General features: G+C 39.3%; 1 protein-coding gene across 2 annotated transcripts in view; it reads left to right on the top strand.

Annotated features, from left to right (window-relative positions):
- The window catches only part of tnmd (tenomodulin), a 93,063-nt gene extending 74,502 nt beyond the window's left edge, over nt 1-18,561 (top strand). Inside the window, exons 5-7 of one of the 2 annotated variants that reach the window (XM_024282985.2) lie at nt 4,366-4,519; nt 10,399-10,493; nt 16,388-18,561. In XM_024282985.2, coding sequence (XP_024138753.2) covers nt 4,366-4,519; nt 10,399-10,493; nt 16,388-16,597 — 459 coding nt within the window. In that variant the 3' untranslated portion in view covers nt 16,598-18,561. Of the gene's footprint in view, nt 1-4,362; nt 4,520-10,398; nt 10,494-16,387 lie in introns of both variants that reach the window. The other variant, XM_024282983.2, reaches the window with a different exon arrangement.
- The last annotated feature ends 3,088 nt before the right edge of the window (nt 18,562-21,649 follow it).

Below are 21,649 nucleotides of genomic sequence, written 5' to 3'. Positions count from 1 at the left end.
GCTACGAGGGGGAACCAGGTGACAAACAGGAATTGTTTGCCAGGGTTTTTTTTTCCTTCTCTTTTCAATTTACGTTTTTGAGTAAATGTCTGAGGGAGTAATCCCTGAGCTTCATTCACGTTCTCCCAGTTTGACACAGAAATCACCATCTGCCTCTCTCACACCCTTTAACATTGTCAGTGGAAGCTGCTCGGTCCATTAAGCAGCCACTTAATATGGATGACCAAAGCTCACCCAGCAACCCCAAACCTCCCACTCAGACAACAACTGCAAACAGAAAGAGCAGAAAAACCCCACATGACTGCAGAGGATGTGAACACACCACAGTCCCGCAGCGCACGCTGTGTGCTCGTCCCCATTCATCTGCACCAACTTTAACAAATGGAAACGCGGCCAGTGAGACTCCAGCAGCTTTTCTAATTTATTGAAAGAATTTAATTAACTGAAAAATTCTCACCTGGAATTATTCAGTTTCTGTGGTCAGTTAAACACAAATCAAAACAAAAACAAGTTCACGCATCTAAAAAACAATCCAGAAAATGATACTTTCTGTTTGCTTTGACAAATAGATCTTTTTAGACTAAAATAATAACAGGAAAAATGTGAAAAACTGAAAATTATAGTTATTCAGTGTTTTTTTTTTTTTTTACCTTAAAAAGGCCAAATCTCTCTGAGGCCATGCCTAGTTTAATAAACAATCTTAGTTTCAGATGTCTTAGTGACCACAATTTTTTCATGTCATCAGATTTTTTTCTCCTTTTTAATTTGTGTTTTATTTTTACACTATGCATAATATCTTATTATATTTTGATGTCCAATATTTTAAGGAAACTAAATTGAGTGTTGGATATGCAGGGAAAGCAGGAATAATTTTAGTTTGTAGTTTCTAAAAGTACAGATGGAGGTAGAGCCTTCAGCCACGTGTTATGGAATAAGCTTTAATGAAGTTTGGGGAAGTAAATATAATTTACATATTTCTCCAATATATGCGTGATATGCTAAAATATGTAGATTCTCTATTACTTGCTATTATTATCCTCTGCGTTGTGTGCCATTCTGCATGAAACTTACTACTATTTGTTCCAATAACAACTAGTTGTTAGAAGATTGCTAGAAGTTGGAAGCTGGGGAAAGTATGGTGCACTGGGGTTCGGTCATATATTTTCATCTACTTCATCATTTATTTTTTTCAGTTAGTTCTGCATGCCTCTGTTGGTGCAGTGTGATTCATGTGTTGTCCTTCTTTCCCATTCCCCTCTGGGGAGAGTGGGAGAGATTTCATTTTCCAGGAGGCTCGTCTGTGTCCGTCCTGGGGGAGGATCCCTCCTTTATACGGACATCCCTGAGGTTTCTTATTTTTTCCCGAAATTGTTTTTTTTTTTTGAGTTTTTCCTCACCAAAAAGAAGGGTCTAGGGGCAGGGATGCCAGGTTAACTTAGTTAGTTCAGTTTAGCAACCAACTGCTGTTTAAATTTTATGACTGACTTCATGTCTTTGTACAGTTACCGGTAAGCCCACTGAGATGACTGCATCATGATATTAGGCTATATAAATAAAACTGAATGATTGAAAATACAAATATGGTCGCTTGGGTTGAGAAAAACAAGCAAACAACTCCAAGGTTGGTAACAGGGTGGTCATGGGGCAGAACGGTCGACCTTTGATTTGAAGATTACCGTGTCGGTTCCCGCCCTGCCCGCCCATGTGTCGAAGTTGCTCATGGTGGTTATAGGTTGGAGCCAGTGTTTGACAACGGAGCCATATCAATGTGTAAACGAGACTGACTGTAAAGCGCTTTGGGCCTTTTAAGAAGGTATTAAGGTGCTACATAAGTATGCACCATTTACTTTTTGTTCCTTGTTGATGATTTTATGCATCAGTTTTTTAAGGAACTTAATGAGTATTTGACAGGTAAAAGATAATAAGATTATGACCTTGTAGCCCTACAGTTTTTATTTCGTTTTACACTAGCTGATTACTGACTCATCTTTTTTTTTCTCTAAAAAAAACTGACTAAACAGGAAGTTTAATACCCTTGTCTCTTAAAACCTAATGAATCTTTTGTGCATGTTTTGGTAAATTGTTTCAGGTTTTTACTTGTCTTCAATTAATACTCTTACATATAAAATACAAGGCTAAATTTCATGAATTTTGATGTAGGGTTACACATTTACAAAGTGGACTTTTTGGGAGATGTTTTAAAAAATCTCTCTAAAGATCATTCTGGTGTCCTTATAACTAAAAATCTTGATAAAAAAAAAAAAAATCAATAGTGTTATTTCCCAGACACAAGTAGATACAAGTACGACTCTCCAGCTCCATCTTCTTATGGGTATCCATGGTAACCTTCTGTTCCAAAGCAACCGAGAGGATGATGACGACCAAAATTCTGAACTTCAGGCTCTGAGATGAATAGATGAAGAACCAATGGGGATCGTCATCGTTCCTCTTTGATCTTTTATTCACTCAACTTGTGCTTTATAACCACTGGAAGAGTAGTCATCTTTAACTGAAGTGTTTATTTTCTAGCAGAGGAAGATTGAGTAAAACGACATGTTGCAACACATTTAAGAGGTTAAGAATCTGAGATCTCAACTGCCATCAGGCCGTTTTCTATTCATCCAGTAGCAAAAACCAGACAGAGCAAACCTGAAAACCATGGCCTGATTTATTTAAGAGCTAACAGCTGCAGCTGTTGACTTGATAACACGTTTGGCACGCAGGTATGCACACGTTTACCTGGGAGAAAAGTGTGTCGGGATGAAGCATGTGCACGCTCATGAGTACGTGGTGAAAGTATTTTTTTTTTTTTTGATCTCTCACAAACATAACACCCTTTTTAAACAATGCGTCATGTCGACATTGTTTTCTTCCCCGAGGACACAACGGCAAGAGAGGGTAAATTCGTTAACTGCAGCACAACTGGTGTATAATTAAGTTGTGCACTGTAGGCAAAAAGCATACATACAACAGAAGCGGGCCCCGGAAAACAAATTACCATCATTCCCGAGGTCCAGCTCTCGATAAAAAGTTGCTGGTGTCATTATAATATATCATTTGTCAATGGAAAAATGGAAAAGCCTTTCAAGTGTGTAAACTGGCAGGCTGTAATCATGTTGTCTTTGTGCTTGTCAACTGGCATTTAGAAATCTGTGCCCCATGCTAAAACGTTGACCTTTCCCACCGCCACCCCGGGCGCTCCGTCTTCTGCGAGTTATTGGAGTCGTTCCTCAGCTGTGAAGTCAAAGTCGTGTGTCCTGACCTCCATTTGCTTTCCAGAGAAGGCTGGGTTAAGAGGTCCAATTAGGAAGTACTGTTTGCATCGCTTGAGTTCTGAGTTTTCATTTCCACACCCCCCTTTGGCCACGCCCTGTTCCGTCGGTCCTCCGAGTCATCATTAGTCCGTTGCTGGAAAGTGAGGGAAAGTGTGTCCCCGACACCAAATTCGTAGGTCACGGAGATGTCACCCTGCAGAAAAAATAAGACGGAATCGCTGAGAGCAAAAAAAAAAAAAGTCAAACTCAAGCAAGAGTGACAGGGGCAAACATGAGGGAGGGGCCAAAGCCTCAGATAAATGAGTCCTGCTCCTGCTATAGCCCCAGGATTCCACATCAAGCTTAACTAATGTGCAATTAAGCTGCAGACTGGAAGAAAATCACCTTGTAAAAACATTTGTCAAGTGAACAGTTTTTCTGTTCTGGGCCACTAATTAACAAGAGAATGGGAAGAGGGGTTTGTTTGTGTGTGTATTTACATATACATGAGGAAAATGAATACCCACACTTAAGGGGGGGGGGGGGTTACCAAATCTTCTTCATATGTCTCTATTAGACACCACTGACATGCAGTCTTATCATTAAGCAATAATAGTTTACTTTACAGCTCATGAACTACAGTATCAACAAATTAAGCGCTGTGTGCCAAGAGAGTTGCCGCGGTGTTAAGGGGGAGGGCAGAATGAGAGTACATGGCTTTATTGTGTCTGTCACGCTAAACGATATTGCGGCCTCACTCGGTGTAACGAAGACCACTTCTGAAGTCATTTAAAAGTCAAATCATGGCTGTCCGTGAATTTCAATGGCTTGGAGTAGGAAAAAAAAGCGAGCTGGAGGCTCGGGCGGGAGGGAGGGAGGACGAGGGCATCAGGGTGGCGGGAGTCAGGAAGTTGCTGTCCTCTCGGCGGACAGAGAGGTGATGGATGAAACTAAAAGGTTGAAAGTGCTGCGTGACTCAGGGGAGGAGAGTGAAAATGCAGGACTGTTCTTTGTGTGGGGCCCAGACGGCTTTGACACAGTGTAAGTGTATAAACAAAACACCTCTGATTCAGTGTGTGTGGATGTGTGTGTGTGTGTGTGTGTTTAGCAGGTGGATGAGGCCGCTGATATGAAGGTGGAGGACTCCCGTGTGTGGGTTCCTGCTGAGGAGCCCATCGTTAACCCAGAATTTCTCCTCACATCCAAGATCTGGGAGATTTGCCAACATCTGCCCATCCACTGGATCCATCCCTCCCCCCTGACCGGTGAGTGCAGGGGGCAGCTCTGCCTCTAAACGCAGACTATTAACACTCTCGCTGGAGGGTATCCCCAAAGGCCATGTGCCGGTCCATGGAGAGAGGATGATTTACCAACCGTGTGAGCAGCTGGACCAGGCAGCTCTCTGAGCGCTGAGCAATACTAGTGTGAAGGATTGCAGTAGAATTTAAAATACTTTTTTATGCAAAATATTGCAGCTACTGTAAGAATGATAAGGGAAACGGTACCACTCTTAGCTTTTCTTTTGAGTTACAAGCTGTTGACAACTGTGATTAAATGGTTAGGGATGTTATGATTCACTATCCCCACAATGCAGTCAAAACCTCAATTTTTGAGTCACGGTTTTGTGTTTTGGTGTAAAAGATTTGTGCATTACAAAACATCTAAAAATTGGAAAAATCATTTTTTTTATTTGCTACTAACCAAGTAACAATGAAGAAAAAAAACTTTCAGTTGGCTTATACTAAAGCCTCATTATCACTGGTCCGTCTGTAGTGTGTCTCCATTTCACTGACACAAAAAAAAATGAACATTCATTGGTAAATGGTAAATAAGTATAGCGCTTTCTACTCTCCTTCAAGGGCCAAAGGCCTTCACAGTCACAGACCCATTCACCCATTCACACACATTCATACACTGAATGTATGAACTCTTTCCATTCATTAATCAACCTTAAAGGGTAACCAAACAGGGCAGTTGAGGCTGACACCATTCTCCCAGATTTAAAAAAAAAATGCCAGAAAGGGGGCGGGGCTAGTAGAGCCATTGGAGGTGTGGCTTGGATCTATGATTGACAGGTTAGTTTTATGTAGCTGTAACACTAGAAGACAGAGTTCTTCCACTATTTACAGCTTAGTTTTTAGAGAAAATAAAAACGTAATTATACCATGATATCAATCACTTTCTAAGCTTTAATTTGAGCCATGTTATGTGGAAAACAGTGTAAAAAAAATGAGGGAGCCAGCCTGATTTTTTGTGGTTGATGCCTGAATGTCTTACAGCTGCGTTGGGTTGACGCAACTCAATGCACAATAATTGTGCCTGTGCACGCACATCTCTGTCTATAGCAACGAATAGGCAAGAGCCAATCCAGTAATATATTTCAATGCTCAAGACACTGCTTTTGCAATGCTAGACAGCAGGGCTGCCGGCACCGTGAGGGTCGCAGGTCAGAAGGGGACCAGAGTCTGAGAGTGGTAAAATCCTGCTAGCATCATAGCTAATAAGGGCTAATGTATTAAATAAACAATCCCGAGTGAAATATTCATTGCAAATACACATTGAATACACCTGGCTACAAGCCATGCTAAAGCTAATGACCGACCAACCGTTACAGAATCAAAGACCGGCGGAACATGATGATGTGAAACTACTGGGACTTGCCCCAGCTGACCAATCACAAAATTCAACTGCAATACCTCATTTCAACCTGTAGGGAGCAGCATACAGACGGTTTTTGACGATATTTTCATTAATTAAACTAATTTATTTTAATTTGTCAAAAATTGGGCAACAACAAACAGACAAAGCCCCATTTATAGAAGTCAACAGCCCAAAAAGAGTTGATGTAGTGTTTGGTTACCCTTTAATGATTCCATCACCCATGTCATGTCTGCGTTTGACGTTTGTTCTTTTGTAACGCGCGCTTTAGGCAGGAGTTCTATTTCCAGTCCAACGATTTTGAAACAAAAACTGGAGAAAGGGGAAGCAGGTCTGAGTTTCAAAATAAAAAACGTTTGTTTTACTATTCATTCATTCATTCATCTTCCAGACCGCTTTTTCCCTTTCGGGGTCGCGGGGGTGCCGGAGCCTATCCCGGCTACTGATGGGCGAAGGCGGGGTACACCCTGGACAGGTCGCCAGTCTGTCGCAGGGCCTCAATCACACACATTCACTCTCACAGACACACCTAGGGGCAATTTAGAGTCACCAATTAACCTATGAAGCATGTTTTTGGACGGTGGGAGGAAGCCGGAGTCCCCGGTGAAAACCCACGCATGCACGGGGAGAACATGCAAACTCCACACAGAAAGGTCCCAGCCGGGATTCGAACCGGGGCCTTCTTGCTGTGAGGCGAGAGCGCTAACCACTTGCGCCACCGTGCAGCCCCGTTTGTTTTACTATCCAAATAAAAAAAATCAAAATGTTGTTTTCTATTTTAGGTGACATATGCTAATACTGTAGATAAGACCATTTTCAACACCATAATCCAATTCCACCATGGAGGACAAAAGTTTAAGTTTGGAAGTACCAAGACATAAGATCATTGATGATGCAAAAGATCTCTATCTCTATAGAAGTCAAAGGGAATATGGCTTCTTGGAACTAAGGGATACGTCCTGTTTGGAAATTGAGGAGGGAGAGGTCACTCAATCCAGCTCTCATATACAATCACTAAACAAGCACAATTATGTTTTTAAAATCCTAATTCACAGTTTTTTGTCCTGCAAACACCATTAATATATTTGATGAGTTCACGCTATTTTCTGGATTTTTTGTGAGCATGATACATGAACACATACTAAACAAGGCTGCAAAATACTGCTGAGGACTGTCATCATTGTGCAATCAGATTAAGTGTCAATGCAAACTAAACCAAAATTAGAAATCTCATGCAAATCTAGTGGCAACATCTGCACACAGATGGGAATTCCTTCTGACTCAATCAATCCATAACTGGAAAGTGGAGTTGCCATGGCGACTTATTAGAAAAATGCTTAAAGAATTGCATGAGATTGGGTTAGAAAAATCAGTGTAAGCATCAAATGAACATTTAATAGCTGATGAAGTGCAGAAGGAAATCAGCATTTAGAGGATAGAAATAAATGTTTGATCAGGTCTAGGATAAGGTTTTTATGAAAAGTGTGATTTTGTAATATTGAAGTGTAAAATTCGAGGCTAGAGGAAGTTTAGACTCAAACTGCTCTGTTTGAAGAAAAGCTGGCACCAGCTTCTCTATTAAATACAAAAACAAAAGCTTAAACCTGTAATCATGGAGGGAAACATCTTTCTTGGTAAATGACAAAATAATAAATGTGTGATCTTTAGATTTCAGCAATAACAAGTTAACGCAAATCTAGTCTTTTTAAGTAGCTTTAGGCTTAATCATTTTTATTCTAGTTGAAGGTATGATAAGTAACATATTTTTTGGACTGTTTTCTTGAGTCTAAGTCACAAAAGAAAAAAAAAAACATTAAAAATATGACAAAAAATCATATATAAGTTGCACTTTTAAGAAAGATTTATTTTTTTAAAAATTGTGAAAAAGAGCAGACATTTCATAAAGAAAAGCAAATCATAATAATGGAATAGAAACAATTACAGATTGAATATATGCAAGCTTCACTATTGTAACACATTAATTCTTAACATACATCTTCTACTGTAGTAGTCCTGTCGTTTATTTAAAAAATCTGCCACCCAGCCCGGCGTTTATTGGAGACGGGCGTTTATTCCATCACAGACAGAATGGTGATGTCCTGCAGATTCTGTATCAGAATGTTCTTTAGTTTATTTTAAATGCTAAATCAAATATGTGTTTCTTGGCCATCACTAGACAACACAAATACCACAGACACCTGGCGTCTTGTGTTGCCAGATTGAGCAATTATCCACTCAAATTGGGCATTTTTTCACCCAATCTTGCAACACTGTGGCGTCTGCACAACTGTGCATGTGCGGATCTTAAAGGAGACCGACCACAATTGGAAAATACCAGTATATCGTAGTTAACTTCATAAAGCATGGGAGGAATCTAGTACATTTGTCCAAAAATTACTAAGATAACCACAGTATATAGAACATGATCAAAAGTCAATTCAACTCTTTATCACTTGACTAAATCTGTTAAATTCTTTATCCTCTGTCACTTTGGAACTATCCCGCCATGAGTGACTGAGTGGTGCTTCTTCTACTGCATTGCTGTCTGTAGCAAATACTGATACACACACCTACAGTGCCATCTTGCAGTGATTGCTGGCCTATAAAACTCGACTTATACTCCGAAAAACACGGCAGTAAACAGGTGACATTAGAAGACTATGCTAAGTAGGATAGAAGCATTTATTTTTTCTTTGATTAGGATAAGGGCGAGTCACACATGGATCTCACTGTATCATTTTCTGACACCGTGTTGTCGTCTGTCTCTCTAAAGCCTCTGCTGCTAACAGCTCAGCATGAAACTCCAGGCAGACACAATTAACAGCCACCATTACCACACAGTGGCACCTCTCCAAAGTTTTTAGTTTAGGAGAGACAAATGTGTAGATAAAAAAAAAGTGTCAGCTCTCCTCAGGTGAAAACAAACAATTTTTGATCATGAAGTGTGTGAACGCACAAGCTTTACTATGTTAATTTAAAAGGTGAAGTTTGCAAGTGATTGTTTGATAAAGAACAAAATGAGGATTAAAATCTCGACAGTTTTTCATTCGATTAACAGAAAAGTTTTATAAAAAAGGTTGTGGTAACTTTAGAACTTCTGCAGCGTGTCAGGCATATAATATGGTATAATTAAAGAATTACAATTACATCTCTTTCCAAGATGAAGTAAATCTAACATGATTTTTTTCACATTTGACATATTTTCGACATCTTGAACTATATATCTGTCTCTTAGAGTAGAAAAAAATGCAAAATTTAGGCACGTATAGGTAAATAAATTAAGACAACTACCATGTTTTCTGCACGATATGGATTGCAAGGTACGTTTTAAATAAAAATGATTTATTTTTGAACTTGCGTCATTTAAAGTGCACCAAAAAATATGGTGTATTAAGAGACAAAATTCTCCAAATGTCTCCAAATTCCCGCCCTAATCCCTAACTACTCAAAAACATAGATAGTGTGGGACTATATAATGCCCTGGATGTTAAAAGTCTTTCAGACACCATGCTCACTACTTTTCTTTTTTTTCACCGCCAGATATGATGTCATTGATTTCACGACGAGAAAATAGAATCCATACGAGTATTTTACAACATCTATTTGTGACTCTACTGTGTTCTGATGATGAAAATGTGGATTGTTTATGAATAAACTATATTTAAACCTTTTTTTGCCAAAAATGTTAAAATATAATTTATTGTGGTCTATATTCGTTAATGTAGTGAGCATCGATACATGCTAGTTTTTGCAAAGATTTCTAGGAGATTTCTAGTCCACTCGATTTTTGAATTGTAGATTCGGACAGCACTACAAAGCGCACAATATAGTGGGCAGAGAAGGAATTCATGCATAGCCCATAACTTGTTTGTAACATGCTACATGTTAGCCATGTTAGAAGCATTAGCCGCGTAAGCATAAAAACAAATACCTGTGACTCCCAACCTTGTCTGAAACACATATAAAACACATAAAAACACAGTTACACAATACCTGTTACTCAAAAAACATACTAGCCCCTAAAACAAACATTACTGTGACTACACAAACTCCTAAACTTGTAACATGCAAAAAAATAAAAAATGCAATCTGACACCACTACGTTAGCCACATTAGCCGATTCACAACACCTGCAATTTGCAACCCTTCTTGTCACTCGTAAACAGCAAAGCTAACTGTTACTGTGACTACGCTAACTCCCAACCTTGTTAGTATCATGTAAAAAGTAAAGTGTAGTTGACTCTGCTACATGTTTACCACGTTAGTGTATTAAAATTGACACTCAAACAAACATTTTGATGATGCTTCTCAAAGTGCTTTCAACAGTCAGATCAACCACTATAAATCCATACATAAGGCGCTCCTGATTATAAGGCAAAATGCTGTTTTTTGAAAAAAACAATAAGACATTTGAATGCAGAAAATACAGCAATTTAAAGTAAAGCTGCGAGAGTACTGAAGTGCTGCTCTGCTCCTGTGCTTTCAGAAGCTGAGGCTCAGGATGTGGACACACCCGACGCAGAGGTCACAGGCCAGCGTTTTGCTCGAGATGTCTTGGATCACCCTGCCGTAAATGACTATGTAAGTGCGGCTCTGCTCCTCCTCCACATCCAGGGACCACACATCAAGAAACAGCCGAGCGGCTTCAATCGGCTGCAGCTCTGCCGCAACTCTTTCTGCATATAAATCGCTCACTAATTGATGTTAAAACTGACTTTGTGCACCAGAGGGTACAGCAATTGCTCCATATATCTGTTTAAGTAAGGCCAGTTCATTGAAGACTCCCTTAATGTCTCTCCATTAATTGAGAGGAATATCTTTCAAAGGCAGCAACTTGTGCCTTACAGCAGCCGTCAGTGCCTCTTTTTTTTTTTCGACTTCCTTTTTTTCTGCGGCAGTTTGAGAGCGGCGCATGAAAAAGCTCTCTCAAGGTCACTCACTGCTGCACAGATCGGCGGCATTTATTAATAATGCTTTAATTATCAAAGCACATAGAATAAACGCGTTAGCCGAATGGCATATTTTGGCGTGCTGCAAGTAAACCACTCAATAGTGTGTGATTAATTATCCCGGACACCTCGGGAAATTCACATTGCATTGAATATTAACCTGGAACTGCACGCCGAATGCAGCACTTACAGGTGAGCTGTCACTAAAGCTAACTTCAAGGAAAATGAGTTGCTCCTCAGAGGTGGGAGACACGCAGAGAAATGGGATGTCCTGTAATGTTGGCATTTATCAGCCCCGTCGCAGAAACACCTTCAACACACACCCTCCTCCAGCTTCTGTGTCTTCTCGCTCATAGTCTGTGGCAGGGGATGCAGCGCCACGCAATTAAAACATACCAGGGGATGAAAAACCCGACTCTCCATTTGAATCGCTGTGCCACTATCAGCTGAGTAATGCATTCCTCTGCAGTCCATTCCAGCGGCACGTCCAAGCGCTGTTTGTGGCTCTGCTGATAACAAAGGCCTTTGTGGCCAAGCAGAGGGCAAGCAGCAGCCTGTAATTGGGAGTCCAAAGTCTCGCGCAAACCAGTGGGAGGCCACATGTGTGAGCCAAGCCTCATTCATTTTTATCTATTATTTTTTTTTCTCGCCGCGCAGAGCTCATGTAAATGTGCACGAAGGCGACGCAGGCGGTTCCTGCTGTCACACAGGCAGACACACAGAAAAAAAAAAAAACACACACATGCATCGGCTTCATCTGCATTTCATAAGGCTGGGATTCAGTGCCACGTCTGCCCACAGCGAGCGCTCATAAAGCAGAATAATCGTCTGAGACCTTGTGACAGAGGCTGACAGATATATGTCGCTGAACTTTGCCACGGCTGCCATGTCAGAGTGCAGTGTGTCTTGGAGGTGGCCCTGGAAATTTCAAACTGAATAACTACTCTCTGACAAGCTGCATGGGGGCGTACGTCTGTCCTTGACTCATAGAGCTGGGACGAGCTTGTTTTCATCCAAGATTTGACCGCTCCCGTGCTAACGCGCTTCGGCCACTTCCCACAAACCTTTGGGCTTCGCCCACATCACCGCTCATATAGTTTGTTGTCATTCACTGTAATGCAGGGAGATGAAATTCTGAGGTGAAGCCATGCGTCAATGCGTTTCATCTGTTGCTCCATCTTGTGTATCAACATGAAAAACGGTAAAACAGCTTTTTTTTCTGAAAACAAGGCGCGCCATGCAGCAGAAATATTATCTTTGCCGGTTTGGTGCCAAAATGAATGGGATGAGCTTTGCTGTCTAATAACACTTTCAGGCGTGCGCTTCAAGCTCATGAAGAGCGCTGATCAGCGTGTGTGAAATAACACCAACAAGTGTGGAGATTAGAGGAGTCATGCTTTGATTGGTTACATCTTATTGAATGACTGACACAGTTTTCTACTCTGCCGACTCATTCACATCCAACGTCTGCAATTATGACTGCCTTTGTGTGTGTGTGTGAGCTTGCATGAGAGCGTGTGATGAAATCAGATGCAGCAAGAGGGTAATGGGTTTTACTCTTCATTAATGCTGCTTGTTTGTGAGTGACTGTCTCAGATTTCCCAAGGTGAACCATTCTTATCCCCGCAGCTTCCCGCTAGAGACGGCATCTCAAAGCCGGAGTGATTAATATGTGCCCTCCGTTTTAAAAGGATAGCTCTGATTAATTGTCTTTAAGCTACAATGCTGCCTATTGGCTGCTTGTTTTGACAAACGCCTTTTGAATAAAGTATTTCCTTCCATTCCTGAGCTGCAGCTCCAGATTTCATAACTTCCCAGTTTGGGCTGTGAGGAGCAGATAAGATTATCCTTGGTCCATTGACAGCTTTCGTGTTGTTTCCATAACAGATTGTTGCCTGGAAGCTGATGACCTGAAACCTGACTGAACCAATAAATCATTAAAAGCCTACCTCTGCCAGTCTAAGTAATAAATCAACCCCATCTATCCTCGATATCATCTGTCGCACCCTTTCTATGTATTTTAATTATGTCTCACGAGTGTGAGGTGTTGCTCACTTTATCATGGCTCCCATCAAACGCGTGGCACACTTTCTTATGGGTCACGCTTGTGGGGAATTCATAGAAGGAAACCAAACCAGTACTGCTGTCGTGACTGACTGCTCACTTACTTGTGGAGTAGATGCAGCTAATCGTCTAATTTCCCTGCTTGAGTTGGTGGAGACGGGCAGGATCCTGTTTTCTTTTTTTTTTTTGGGGGGGGGGGGGTTGCTTAAACATTTTCTGTTCCCAAATGTCTATATTTGTTGCATTCAGACGTCATTGTAAGACTTAGATAGTGAGAAATACATTTTCATCTCCCAGAAATTCATGATAAAGAGCCATAAAGTGTTTTTTAAGCTTGTGATTAGCTGGTAGATATAAATGCACATGGGAGAAAAAAGCTAGAAAATAATTACATACTCAGCATTGTGTTTTATTATGAAAAACATTGATTAATGGTTTTAGGAAAAGATATATGCATTAGTATTGAGTTCCAAAGATTAAATAATGAACCAACCAATAAGTAGTATGTCACTTTAGATTAGTTCCTGACCAATATTTAGGTTCTTTTACTAATTCTTTGGGTTATTTTTGTGACTTTATTGTTATTTTAGATTTTTTTGGTGATTTTTCTGTTGATTTGTTTTTTCTGCTTCTTTTTAACAGATTCCAGACTTCATTGAGCAAATTTCAATAAGGAGAGATAACAGGAATACCAGTTTAGTGTAGGAGTGCAAGAAAATATAGTTTCCGTGAAATATTGTGATACTTTATGTGGCGATACTTTATGTGGGATTACTTTATGTGGCGATACTTTATGTGGCGATACTTTATGTGGCGATACTTTATGTGGCGATACTTTATGTGGCGAAACTTTATGTGGCGAAACTTTATGTGGCGATACTTTGTGTGGCGATTCTTAATGTGGCGATACTTTATGTGGCGATACTTTATGTGGCGATATTTAGTACGGCGATACTTTATGTGGCAATACTTTGTGTGGCGATACTTTGTGTGGGATTACTTTATGTGACAATACTTTATGTGACAATACTTTATGTGGCGATACTTTATGTGGCGATACTTTATGTGGCGATACTTTATGTGGCGATATTTAATGTGGCGATAGTGTGGCAATATTTTGTGTGGGGATACTTAATGTGGCAATACTTTATGTGGCGATACTTTGTGTGGCAATACTTTGTGTGGGGATACTTAATGTGGCGATACTTAATGTGGCGATACTTAATGTGGCGATACTTAATGTGGCGATACTTTATGTGGCGATACTTAATGTGGCGATACTTTATGTGGCGATACTTTATGCGGCGATACTTCGTGTGGCCATACTTAGTGTGCCGATACTTTGTGTGGCGATACTTAGTGCGGCGATACTTTATGTGGCGATACTTTATGTGGCGATACTTAGTACGGCGATACTTTATGTGGCAATACTTTGTGTGGCGATACTTTGTGTGCGATTTTAAATACTAACAAAGGGCAATTGAATTCATTATTATAAGCAAGCATGCAGTTCAGTCTTACTTATACATAAATATTTCCTAAATAACCAAAAGAAAAGAGCCATGAATAGGCTTGGGAAAAAGCAACCTGTTTATGAGATATGGTTGCTTAAGATTCTACTCATTAAATAGGATGTCATTTACAATTTTACTTATGTGAAAAATAGATTAATATTAAAAAAATGCTAAATATTGTCTGGTACTGTCTTATAATATATTGGGACACATTGTTTCATTGCATATGTTTCGCGATATGTATCGTATTGCCAGACTCTTCCCTGTAACCCCTGCGATAAATGAGGAAACACTGCAAAGGTTTATTTGTGTTACAGTAAAATACACATGTAATCTGTCCATAATATTTGTTGATTAGCCACAGGACCACTGATGGTGGTTAGAGCCCAGATGCTGGCAAAGACTTGCCCAGAAAAGGGTGATGAACATTTGATTGTGATTGGCCAAGGAGGTGGACCATTTAGCTACTGCTTCAAAGTGAAGGTCTAATTAATAATTGTGTGTATGTGAGGTAGATCTACCTTATTGAAATTGTGCCAAAGCTTCAAAACTGTTATTCTGCTTCAGGTTCTTTTACAAAATATTTTTTATTTCATTTCAATGCTTTAAATTAATTAAAATTCAACAATAAGGGTAAACTAATATCACTGACAGAGGACTAAAGCAGTGTGTTTGAAGTCTTTGTTATAACTTGGTTTGCAAATGTTTTTAATATTTTTATTTTTTACACTAAAGCCTCAAAGTTTCAAATACTTCTGATTGTAAAAGTATGAGAATTGTACTTTTTTGTGAACTGTCATTCAAAAGGTTACTTTCTTTCCTGTTCTTAAGCTATTTAGAAAAACTGTATTAAAACATTGCCAACTCTTTTTTCAAGAAATCAATAACTGATTAATCCTTTTCCAAATCAGACAGATTTTTTTTACCTGATCAATTGGTAAAAATTATATAGTAGGTACTTCCTTGGGTGTTTTTCTTCTTTTTTTTTATTATAGGTTTTCCAAAAACCACAAATTCTTGCTGACTCTCTGTCATTCCCAGTAGTTGATAATTAGTTCTGTTCTAGCTAAGCAACAATCCATTAGGTGCTTCTGGTTTCATTTTTTAGTGCTTTGGATAAAATAACCCAACGTGGATAGTTTCTGTCTCAACTCTCCTTCCGAGTTAAGCAGCCCGTCCTCCGAACCCCATTTGGAGTTGATCAAAGGCATGGCACTCAGCCCTACAAGTCAATGGGTGCATGAACTAACCAGCACAATGGAAAAAGCCAAGGGCCATTAATTCTGCCCAATTTACCTTGCATTTGGGTTTCATTTGGACCCTCTATAAATTCAGAGGCAGCCAGCGAGAGCAAATGAAAGAATCCTTCTTAGGCGATCATTACTCTGCTAATTGCTTTAGGAATGCGCCGTGCACTTAAAGTCAAGGTCAGGAGGAGGGCGCCAAGACACGAGAAGCTCTAATTTGAATGCTCTGTTGGAGGAGGGGCAGTCACTGCTTCGTTCCAGGAAGTTAAGAGGTCAAAGATGAAAGAAATAGTGTAATTACTTTGGTAACGAACAACTGAGTTCCCTTTGACTTAAGACAGAATTGATAGAGAGGCCGTGAAGGCTGGACTCGCTGTGCAACTGGCAGTTGTGCTGTGTATAATAGAAAGGTCAAGGGTATTATATTTAATGCTTAATTCAAGCCTGCTCGCGCCGCTGTTTATCTTGATCTCCTTGTCGCCGTGATCAAGCATCACACGGGCCAGCATTTTCAAAGAAATCACTCCTGATCTTTTCGCTCCTGTTTGGTTTTTGCCTGTATTCTGTTGACCTACAACCAAAGCAGTCTCATCAATTCTTGTCGCCCGCTCCTCTCTTCTGCTGTCCTGCCCTTGCCTCTGGAGGACTGGCATTTGTCATGTGTGCGATTGTAACCCTGCCCACTCGTGTGTCCTCTGCAGCGGGATATTGGAATCGAGCTGGATAACCGTCTGGACGAGGGCGGCTACTGCTGCCAGTACTGTCGCCGTGGTTACCGCTTCTGCCGCCGCTACCACGAGCCCCTGGGCGGCTTCAACCCCTGGCCGTACTACTACCAAGGAGGCCGGGTCATCTGTCAGATTGTGATGCCGTGCAACTGGTGGATCGCTCGCATGCTGGGCAGGATCTGAGGCGGACATCTGGGATTTAAATCCTTCATGATGTTGTGGGGAAAAATTCTCCTCTTTAATGAATATTCCAGAGCGTGTGTGAGCCCCCAGCTGTCTGATCCATACATGTTTTAGTTTGTTCTTCTATCAAATGAATGAAACTGAGGCGTGATTGATTTCATCTTAAATAGCTTTTAAAAGTGTATCCTTTTCCTGTGATCGCCTTTGGAGGATGCTGAAGATAACCGCAGCATCTTTCCTTGCTTTCATCCTGACTTTATGAATTTGCTAATACCATAATGTGCAAATGTATTTCTAAAAATGGTGCTGCAAGATATACTTAGCGATATCTAAATATGACTCTCTCTGTTATTGTTGCTCATTGATTCCAAGCTTAAAAGCTCCAGTTTGGAGTTTGATTCTCTTCATGTCTTTTCCCACCAAATGATGCATCACAAAAAAACAATGGATATTTTTTACTTTGCAAATATGGACTTTTTGCAGCTTCTCTTCAAACAAACAATCCTCAAGTTTTGGGATTTTTTTGGGAGTAAATTGTCATTATTAAGCAGCTTTTAATATATTGTCAAACAGTTTACATCGTTTGCATACTTAAGTCCCACTCCGATCATCTTTTGATCTATTGTAAAAGCATTCTCAGTGGTCTTTTTATTATAATCGTGCTGATTTTAGACAAAATTAAAAGAAAAACTGTAGTTTTATAGAACTAGTTTCTGCAGAGCGGCAGGGGTTTAGTAGAAATTGGTGAAAAGTAAGCCCACCCCCACTTCCTGTCACCTATTTGTGTATGTGTTCTTACAGCCCCTCACAACCTCAACCCAACAACAAAAATGACAAGCTATATTGCAGCTTTGACCCAGATGGCAGCTCTAATGAGGAAATTCATCTTTTTGTCTGCAAGTGGAGCAGGGAGCTCTTGACCTGCCAATTGTGGCTTCTACGTCACACCTACAAGCTTTTTGCAGTTGAATTTTTTGAGTCAGCTCTTAAATCACAACGATTTGAATAAAGAAATACTCAGAAGCACAGCTTTAATCTGAATTTTCTTTATGTATGTCCTTCATTCTCAGCCCATATTGCCACAAAAACATGCTAAAAACACAATTCCATCAGAGTGGGTCTTAAGTTTTTAAACATTCTAAGGTTTATGTTTTTCTCTGTTTTTCCATATGCATATAATCACAATGTGTATTGTTTCTTTAGGACGTTTCAGAAAGATTTAATCTGCATTAAACTCTGATTTAACAAGTGAATGTGGGTTCCTTGTCACTTGACTGGCAAGCAAACGTAAACGTAATATTGCTATGGCAGTAATATACAAACCTGCCTTGATTGCTAGTGTGCTGCATCAAATAGAAAGCAAGAATAAAAATGGAAGTTTTCTTATAAATTTGATGACAGAGTCTAAAAAATTCATGTCTGACTCCTTTCTTCATGTTTTTTTGGCATCGTGTTCAAAATAAGGATGTATAATTAAAGAAGCAGAGACCTCAGCTGTCTATTGTGATCTTCCTAATGATGTGTTATCCTCCTCTGTTTAACTCGCCCCTGTTGCAATTTGCAAACCGCTTAAAATAGCGCAACTGTTCAAGCAATTTCTTCCTCACTGAGGCCATTCTAATCTGTAAAAAGGCATCCAAGCCTCGGCGCGTCGTGCTGAAATAACTCTCATCTGCAACCAACAAATAAGCAAGTGAGATATGCATTTGTAATTGATGTTCTGTCATCACGAGGAGCTGCGGCAGAAATGCACGAGAGCTTTCAAGCTATATGAGAACACTTTAGACAGGAAGACAAAAATGGGGCACTCGTGATGTGACAGCTTGAAGTTTAATGAACGACTTTTCTTGTTTTTCCAAATTAAAGTTTCATCCGTACGAAACAATGTCATTTCCAGAATAGATTTTTTTTTTGTATCCATAATGTTTAAAACTCAAAATAAACCCATGCTGTCCATGAAATAGACTAATCTTACTCTTCTGTTTTTTATCTCCATTTCTCACTTGTCACCATAAACATGAGATGTTTACGCCCTGAGTGCTTCTTCTTTTACAATCTATAACTTTTTCAACCAAGATTTTTGGGTTCTAAGTAAATGTAGATGATAACTCATTTGCTTCATATAACAAAGCCAGCAATATCAATAAAAGGCAGTGACATTGATTTGGTTAAAAAAAAAACATTCAGGCATTGTATAAATATATGTAAATACTTTATGAATATACTCATGAATAGAATTGAGACTTCAACTGTTATTTTTTTTAAATCAATAATGTCAATAGCCTAAAGCAGCATGTCAAGTGAAAAATGCTGGCATGAGTTAACAAATGCAGTAATTACAAACGTACTTCAAATAAACTGACAAGCAAAAAACCCCCGAGGCACTTCGGAAAAGTTCATAAAAATCAGCGTTTGTATAATTCATTTCTCACTATTTCCTGCTTATCACATCAAGTAGTCGAGTGTTTATTAAAATGGATGCGTTCAGCGTGCTCCTGTTTGAGCTCTTTGCTCTCATAACACTGGGAAGACGGTATAAATTGGTGTATTTTGTAAAAATGTTCTCCGTTGTCAATCCAGCGAGCGCGGTTTGAGGACTCTGAGGAGTCTTTTGTGTTGTCATGAGAGTAAATTGCCGTGGAAGCCCTGAGTGTCGTTGGAAATGGGCCGGTTCAGCCCAACTGGAGGGCTGATACACATATTATGGCTGGCTTCTCCAGAGCTCCTCACGCCTGTTGGGAAAGGAGTCCAACAGGCGTGAAAGTCAGACGGAAAAGACCTGACTATAAAAGAAAAAATACAATCAAATGAACAGATCTTAACCCTTTAACACCAGAGTTGTCACTGGTGACACCTAAATATCACACAACTCTATGATATACTTCAACTGTTTGCAAGATCATCGAGAATCAGCCAATTCTGATGCAGAGAAAAGCGGATTTTAACTGTATAAACTGTGTTTATATATAACTGTATAAACACTTCAGTACTTTAAAGTGTTGCATATCAGCGCTTGAAGAGTTACGGGGCCTAAAGGGTTAAAAAGTATTTCTTTCTACAAACATTTGTGTTCTGAGGATGCAAAGGATGCTCCTCTGACAGCCGACTTTGGGACCAAATACATGCATTTCTGAGCATTTCTGTCCCGATCCAACAAACCATATTTTCTGCTCTATAGGGTGCACCGAATTATAAGACGGAACGTCAATAAATCTTCCATTTTTTACATTTGCATCATAAATATGGTGAAGTGAATATGGTGAATTAGACCAACCTGAGGCTCCAGAGCCCCATGTGGCTCTCATAACTCTCCAGTGTGGCTCCCTGGTTAAAGACAAAGGATAATTCTGAAAAGTGACTAAAAAGGTAAAGTAAACTAATTAAGCTTCATTAATTCATTCACATACAGTTGAAGGACAGGGTGTATTACAAGTCAAACTAAACTAGATTTTCTATTTTTGAACAAAGGATTTTAGGTGTACTTTATGGACTAAAAAATACACTATGACTCATTTAATTAGCTCTGATTTAATTTTAGTTTGTTAGATTTACACCTTTCTGGATGAGATGCACCACAAACAGTGAAGTAAACCGTTAAATTTTGTGTGAACCTCTATCAAAAGTGTTTAACTGTTTCATATTTTGGATAAAAGTCAGTTTTCTCTTTATGTTTCTGTTTTATAAATGCAAAAAAAGATAAATGTTAATTTGTATTTATTATAAAACTCAGTGCCTTATATTTTTAAAGGGATGAAGTGAGACTTAGTGGCTCCTACTGGGTTTTGGTCAGTGAGAAAACGACTCGATTGGCTCTTGAAGTGTTGAAGGTTGCAGACTGATGGACTAGACGATGTGTAAATGGATGTAAATGTAAAACAGCAGAAGCAAAAAGCGGGCCATTCTGCATTCCTGACAACCATAGTGAGACAAAAGAGTCAGAGTAAGCCCATCAGCCAGTCAAACTTTATTAACCGTGTTCCCAGTAACTCTAGAACTTGTGGTTAGCCTCATTAGAAGTGGTAGCCGTATTTCTTTTTCACTTGTTTGCAAAACTTAAAAAAAAGAGACTGATACCGCTAACACAAACGTTACTGTGACTATGCTAACTCTTAACCCTGTTAGTAACGAGTACAAAAAAAACGAGTCCGACACCGCTACATGTTAGCCACATTAGAAATGTTAGCCATGTTTTTTTTTTTTTACTTGTTTGTAAAACGTAAAAAAAGAGACTGATTCTGCTAAAACAATCGTACTGTGGCTACACTAACTCTTAACCCTGTTAGTAACAGGTAAGAAAAAAAAAAACCACAGTCCGACATCAGTACACGTTAGCTGCGATAGCAAATATACAATAACAGCCAATTTGGTTAGCAACTCAAAAATAACACAGACTGACATTTTGACAGAGCGCCGTTTACCTCTCAAAATCACTTCAACATCAATAAACACAACTAGAATTGATCCATATGTAAGGTGCTCCAGAATATAAGGTTTGTTTGTTTTTCAAAGAAACGTCAAATTTTTTTACATTTTTCTTTTTGTACTTCAAAGAAGAAAAAAAAAACAGAAATTCAGGAAAATTAAAACTTTCTAAAAGCCTCAAACTTTTAAATAATAAAAATAAAAACTTTTTGTGAAAATTAAAATAGCAGCTGCTCTTTATTAAAAGAGCTCAAAAAGCATCTTCCACCAGAAAATTGAAAAATGAACACACAATCAACTAAACATTTGTGCTGGCTGAGCTCACACTGAGCCAGAGAACACAACAAGTAAATAAGACCAAGGAAAAATAGGGAAAAAAAGCATAAAAAGAAAATCTAATATCGGATTATTACCAGGGGACTCAAAAATAGAGGATCATTAGAATTCCTGTAATGTATGGAGTGGCTCAATACTGTCTACATGAGAAATGAGGCTCTCTGTGACAGTAAACTCCTCCTTTTTAGAGTAGAATTAAAGAATATATCATTTCAAATGAAGCCTGTTTTTCTCATGCATTTTATGCAGCTGGTTCCACACCCCCTTCTCCTGTCCTTCTTTATCATTTTTTTT

The sequence above is a fragment of the Oryzias melastigma genome, linkage group LG10 (genome assembly GCF_002922805.2).
Source record: "Oryzias melastigma strain HK-1 linkage group LG10, ASM292280v2, whole genome shotgun sequence".
NCBI classification, from domain to species: Eukaryota; Metazoa; Chordata; class Actinopteri; order Beloniformes; family Adrianichthyidae; genus Oryzias; species Oryzias melastigma.
The sequence above is the reverse complement of the archived record's forward strand: the minus strand, read 5'-3'. Positions and strand labels throughout refer to the sequence as shown.